Raw genomic sequence first — 6,932 nt, forward strand, 5'->3', positions numbered from 1 at the left:
TTCCTTAGAACATTCCACAGTTTTGTGGTTATCTAAGCACTTGAAACATACCTCATCGGCTTTACATTTCGCAGCTATGTGGTTAAATCCCTTGCATTTGAAACAGAAAGTAACTTCCATTCCATATTTGACTCTACATTTTTCCCATCCTATGTTTATTTTTTCGCTTGCCAGCACGGCTGCAAAGGCATCTACATCTGTTTCTATTAACGCATTATAATGTTTTGCATTGCCTCTTTTTGTTTCAAAACATTTCAAAATTTTGAAATTACCATTTTTGAAGCATTCATTCTGTTTTTTTATCATATCCGAAAGCTGCTCATTCTCATGCTTAAAGCTCATTCTATATACCATGAACCTTGGCTTGGCTACGTTTGGGATTTTTATTTCATATCACTCATTTTATTCTCTATTGCCTTTTTGATTTTTTCACGTTCAGCCTCATTTTCTGTTTGTATTACAACAGCCCCACTTTTCCTCCCCTGTACACTATTAATTTTCAAGCCCGAGGGGTCAACATTTTTGTTCAAATCTTCTTTTGTTTTTCCCACTTCCTGCTTCTCTTTTGGTTGTGGAACTAATGGCTTCTCTTTATTTACTTTCGGCAGCCTATTATCTTTCGCAGTGTTACCTTTAAAGAGATCCGCGTAAGTGGCTTTCGCCCGCTGACCTGCTAACGCGTCAGCAGTCACCGATTTCTCTATCTCTTCACAAATTTTTGTATTCTCATTTTCATTGCGCACTATGGCTTCGCAAAGATCATGGCTTTGCTTTTTTACGCCGTCAGCTATTGACTTAATTTGGTTCACTTCGAGACTACTCGCCTCACAGGTTTTTTGTCCTCTTTGCATTGCATCAATGCGTTCCCCAAATTTTTTCTCTATTGATTGCAAGAGAAGTTTAAGCTCTTTCACTTGCATTTTTTGCGACTCCTGGAAGTCATCATTACACTCTTGGATCTTTTGACTAATTTTCTCTATTGTTAAGTTCATATTTCGGAGCACCTCATCGATGTTATGCATGTATGTATGACATTGGTTTCACATAAAGCGCACAAACTTGCTTTCTTTGAGTACACTCGCACTGTACTCATCCAATTCAGAGTATTTTTTTGCCCAGTGCCACACTTTACCACACACACCGTCGCAGCGGATTCCGCTGTCACCGTGAATTGGATTCTTGCACTTATGGCATTTATCCATTTTCGCGCCTTATTGTTTTTGTCACCTCACTGCACTTTTATGTCTCTAGCTATGTTTATTTGTTTGTTTAAGCAAAATGAAACAAATTTTTGTGCTTGCAAATAGCACAATTTATTAGCACTTTGCTATTTAAGTCACTGTCTCTAACGCTGGTTAAAATCCCAACAATTCGGCTATTTTTTTTTAAATTTCCGCAGAGCGATTACAAACACGTCAACAACATTGCAGTGTTACCATGCATGAAATAAGCCTAAATAGCACGCTAGCAACATTTGAATTCGTAGACATCGAACTAGAAGATATAATGGACATCACTAACGCATTTAAAAACAAACATGGTGGGAAAAAGCTGATGTCCGAGGGTGTTTTCAAGGACTCTATGATGTATATTGCTCACTTATATAAGGACATTATAAACGAATCTCTTAATAGTAGCATTGTTCCAAATTGCTGGAAGATATCAACAATAGTACCGATGGAAAAAGTTAAAAATACAATGAAGCCAGAAGAACTACGCCCGATTAACACTTTACCCGCAGATGAAAAAATTATGGAAACAGTGGTAAAAAACCAACTAGTAGCATTCTTAGAAAAACAAAATGTAATCATACCGGAACAATCAGGGTTCAGAAAGAGTCATTCGTGTGAAACAGCACTGAACATGGTAATTGGGGAATGGAAAGATGATGTAGCTGACAAAAAGGTGGTGGTGGCTGGGTTTTTAGACTTGAAGCGGGCTTTTGAAACAGTTGATAGAGATATACTGCTGGGCGTCATGTATAAAATTGGTATCAGAGGGAAAGCGTTGGAATGGTTTCGAAGTTATTTGAGCAACAGAAAGCAGAGGACGATAATTGGAGATGCAGTATCATCGGTTACTGATGTAAAAATTGGTCTACCGCAAGGCTCAGTATTGGCACCAATCTTATTTATAATTTATATTAATATTAATGATATTAAAGCATGTTTTGAAAAATTGTAAAATACGTCTGTTTGCGGATGACGCATTGGTTAGCATTAGTGGAAAAATGTAAATAGTGCTATTACGAAAATGCAAGAAGATTTAAATTCTTTGTATAAATGGTTATGCCATAGAAAGCTGAAACTGAACGTAGATAAAACTAAGTATATGATAATTTGCAAGAACCACAACATTATAAGCAGGGAACGGATTTTTGGGACTTAAAAACCTATAAAAAAGGCAAAATAAAATAACGAAATAGGCTGGAAAAGGCAAAATAAAATAGTGAAAAAGGCAGGAAAAGGCACTAGGTGTTGCAAAAAAGGCAAAAAAAGGCAAAACAAAATAGCGAAAAAGGCAGAAAAAGGCACTAAAAAAAGACAGAAAATACGAAGAACAATCAAAGAAAAACATTTATTTTAGAAATGTTTATATTACAAGTAAAAAGAGAAAAACTATGAACTAGTTTCATTATATGGAAAATTTGTACTTTGAATCTTTGACTATTTTATCCTTTCGAGTTTCTAACTCATAAAACTTTAATCTGAATAGTTGTAGTAACATTGAACCACAAGATGCATTTTGAAGTTTTCTGGCATCATTTTCATTCGATTTTCGCGAAGAAAAGCCTTGAATGTACTAAATGTGCGCTCGACGTAAGTTGATAGAAGTGGAGCCCAATTTAAATATGGAACGTTTGAAACGTTCATATTATCAGGAATAAGGGCGTTTTCCTCGCCCTTTACAATTTTATCCACACCCCTTATTGTCTCCAAGCCTTCGTTAGCTGAGAAAACGGCTTTGAATTTTTCCAACACCAATTTGGCAAGAGGTCTCTGCGCTTCTATAAGCCGCATGGGCAATGTGTATATTTTTTAATCTTAAAAATAAAATTGTAAATGCTATAATCATTTTTTTAAAGGTAGAAAAGGCAAAAAAGGCAAATATCCTAAAAAAGGCAAAAAAAAGGCAAATATCTTAAAAAAGGCAAAAAAAGGCAACATCAAATGTGTATATATGGAATCAGAGAAAGCTAAATCATGGACATTCTTAATCGAATATGCTCTATCTCGTTAGCAGAAAAAAGGCAATTTCCATAAAATCCGTTCCCTGATTATAAGTAAAAATGATTTAAGCGATATAAGTCTGAAAATAAAAAACTATGAAATTCAAAGAGTAGATAAAATTAAGTATTTGGGAGTGATAATCGATGAAACACTAAATTTTGGAGAACATATATGTTACTTAGAAAACAAAATTGCAATGAAAATAGGCTTTATGTATAGAACTTGCAAACATATTAATCAACATTACAAAATATTGGTATATCGATCGATTACTGAACCCCACTTTATAGTGTATAAAGGGCTGAAACTATTTAATGAACTGCCTAGTAATATAAAGAATGAAAAAAACATCATTGCATTTAGAAGACTGATAATAGATTACGTTAAAGAAACCATATTTTAATTCGCAATAAGTCTATAAGATAGTATTGAAGNGTCTATAAGAGAGTATTGAAGCTATGTATATGTAAAAATGTACCTGAAAGTTTAAAAATAGCTAAGGCTAAATAAAGAAATAATAATAATAATAATAAGTTTATACTGCCCAACAATAATACTGTTAGCAAGTGATATACAAATTAAGAGACTACAAATACAGCAAAACAAATCAATGCGATTAATCCCAAGATGGTCGGTTCTACGTTACCGGATTGACTCGGAGCACCCACTCCGACCAAGGACCATTACCCCAGCAGCACCCCCCCCATTTTTTCGCACTGGGAGCATGACCTACCGGCAAGTCTGCTCCGCATACTACTGGTCCGCGCCGGCATAGAACAAAACCCCGGACCATGGACATGCAGTGTCTGCAACCAAAATTTACACCACTCATCCACCTCAGTCCGTTGTAACAGCTGCAATAACTGGTGTCATCTGAAAGCATGCTCAGGCCTCCGGCACCATAGGGAGTGGAGTGCTAACTTTGTTGCATCGTGCTGCAACAATCCACAGCAAGCCCAGCATTCCACACAAACAGCGCCCGCCCAACCAACAGCCAGTGGACCAACTCCCAGCATACAACACCGGACATCCACTCAAAGCAGATGGTACTGCAGCGTCTGCCAGAACCTGATAAGGCGAAACACCACATCAGTAAGATGCAACGCATGCAACAACTGGTGCCACCTGAAACGCTGCTCCGGCCTCATACACCATCGCGAATGGAGTGCTGCTATCACTGCAGCCTGCTGCGCTGCTACCACACAACCCCAATCGCCTGCACCTACATCTGTGCCAATGCCAACGCCAGCGGCAATCCCACAACCGCGGCCCACGGTCACAACCACACCGGCACCAACACCGGTGACAACACCAGCGGTCGGACCACCACACCCGCAACAAACACAACAGGCACAGCAAGCAGTTCAGGCAGCGCGCCAGTACTCCCTCACCCCGCGAATTACCATCACCAGGCCCAACTCCATCAAACTATTGCAGTTCAATTGCAACGGACTACAAAGCAAGATCGCTGAGATAGTCAGCTTCATGAGGCGCAACAAAATCTCAGTCGCGGCGGTCCAGGAAACCAAACTCCACTCCGGCTCTAGCCTTCAGAGTCAGGATGAGTTCAACGTCATCCGAAGAGACCGCCCTCGCGGCGCCGGAGGCGGCATCGCCTTTATATTGCACAACGCGATCCAATACCGGCTCATTACCCCCCGAATCGCCGCCAACGACACACTCATTGAGCACCAAGGCATGGCAATCAAGTCGGGAGATACTGAGCTGGAAGTCGTCAACGTGTACATACCACCTGCCACCAGCTGCCCAGCAGGGTATCGCCCGAACATAAGTGCGCTACTCGAAGGCGAAAACCGGGTAGTGCTAGGGGATTTTAACGCGCACCACGAACTCTGGCACTCCAACCTGGGCAACGACCAGCGGGGTACACTAATCGCAGAACAAATTGACGACTCAACGTTTTGCACTGTAAACGACGATGCCCCCACCAGGGTCGCGGGTGACTGCTACAGCTCGCCAGATATCACTATAGCAAGCGGGGGTCTGATAAATTGCATTGGTTGGCAACCAGTGCTCACGCTCGCATCAGACCACCTGCCCATAGTAGTCGCGATAGACCACCCAAGAGATTTTGTCACATCCGAAGACCGTACGTATATGAACACCAAGAAGGCCAACTGGGACGGTTTTACGGAACACACAGACCGCAAATTCAATGCTCTTCCACCACCAACATGCGCGCGCGAAGCTGAGCGCAACATCCGCCGGATCATCAACGCAGCAGCCGCCCGCTTCATACCAGCCGGTAGGATTGCCAAAATCCGCCCGGGCTTTCCAGCTGAAGCGGCGGGACTCGCAGACGAGCGTGATCGAATCCGCCAGTCTAATCCTGGTGATCCCCGTATCAGGGATCTCAACAAGGACATTAACAAACTGGTTAACGAACACAAGCGGAAAACGTGGAATGAGCACCTCAAGACCTGCAATCTCACCAGCGGAGCTAGCAAACTGTGGACGACAGTAAAATCTCTCTCCCATCCGGCGAAACGCAAGGACAACGTTGCCCTTACATTCGGCGATACCACCACGTCGGACCCACGGACGTGCGCGCGCTTTTTCAGCCGGCAGTTTATTGCACACCCGGAGAGAGACAAAGCCCGCCGCAGTGTGCTACGTAAAGCACACAAACTCCGCCCCCGAGACACACCAACGTGCTTTACACCAGAAGAGACGCAGGCAGCTGTAAAGAACGCCAAAGCATCCAAGGCGTTAGGCCCCGACAGAATCTCGATGCAGATGCTGAAAAAGCTAGGACTAGTGGGAGTCGAGTACATCACAGCAGCTTTCAATTTGTCACTGTCCACCCTGATCATCCCTGAGATGTGGAAAATGGGTAGGATCATCCCCCTCATTAAGCCAGGTAAGAAGGCGGACGCAGGAGACTCTTACCGGCCAATCTCCCTCCTATCCCCAGTGGCAAAGACAATGGAAGCACTACTCCTCCCCAGTCTAACGAAGCATCTGCAACTAGCCCAACACCAACACGGATTCCGCAAAATGCANTCCTAGTCGCGGTGGACCTGTCGAAGGCCTTCGACACGGTAAACCACGCGACCCTCTGCCAAGACGTCCTGGACTCGTCGCTTGCGGATCGGACGAAGCGGTGCATAACCAGCTATCTGTGTGAACGTCAATCATCGGTCGAATTCCGAAACGCCAAGTCCAAGCCGCGTAGGATTAAACAGGGGGTCCCCCAAGGCGGCGTACTCTCCCCGACACTGTTCAACCTCTACATGGCGAAACTCCCTCCGCCGCCAGCAGGAGTTAACTTGGTGAGCTACGCCGATGATTGCACGATTATGGCGACGGGCCCCAATATTGACAGCCTATGCGGGAAAATCAGCGACTATCTCACCGATCTTGCAAATTTCTTCACTGCCAGGAGCCTCACCATCTCCGCCGCGAAATCCACCGCCACACTGTTCACCACCTGGACAAAGGAAGTTAGGCTAGAGCTGGACGTGTANGGGAATTTGGCCAAAAGCTGGACGTTTACGTCGATGGCAACAAAATACCGACGGTCAACCACCCAAAAATCCTGGGAGTCACGTTCGACAGCCTATTCTCCTTTTCTGCGCACGCCTCAGCCACCTGCGAAAGGATGCGAGCTAGGAACAAAGTCCTCAAGTCACTAGCCGGCAGCACTTGGGGAGCCGACAAAGAAACCCTACTCACCACGTA

General features: G+C 43.5%; 1 protein-coding gene across 2 annotated transcripts in view; it reads left to right on the forward strand.

Moving 5' to 3' along the window:
* Positions 1 to 6,724: 6,724 nt before the first annotated feature.
* The window catches only part of LOC108372295 (uncharacterized), a 4,993-nt gene continuing 4,785 nt past the window's right edge, over positions 6,725 to 6,932 (forward strand). For both annotated transcript variants that reach the window (XM_017627946.1, XM_017627947.1), the window contains exon 1: positions 6,725 to 6,920. In XM_017627946.1, coding sequence (XP_017483435.1) covers positions 6,853 to 6,920 — 68 coding nt within the window. In that variant the 5' untranslated portion in view covers positions 6,725 to 6,852. The remainder of the gene's footprint in view (positions 6,921 to 6,932) is intronic.

This window comes from Rhagoletis zephyria, unplaced genomic scaffold, assembly GCF_001687245.7.
Source record: "Rhagoletis zephyria isolate East Lansing unplaced genomic scaffold, Rhagoletis_zephyria_1.1 Rzeph_scaffold_05606, whole genome shotgun sequence".
Lineage (NCBI taxonomy): Eukaryota > Metazoa > Arthropoda > Insecta > Diptera > Tephritidae > Rhagoletis > Rhagoletis zephyria.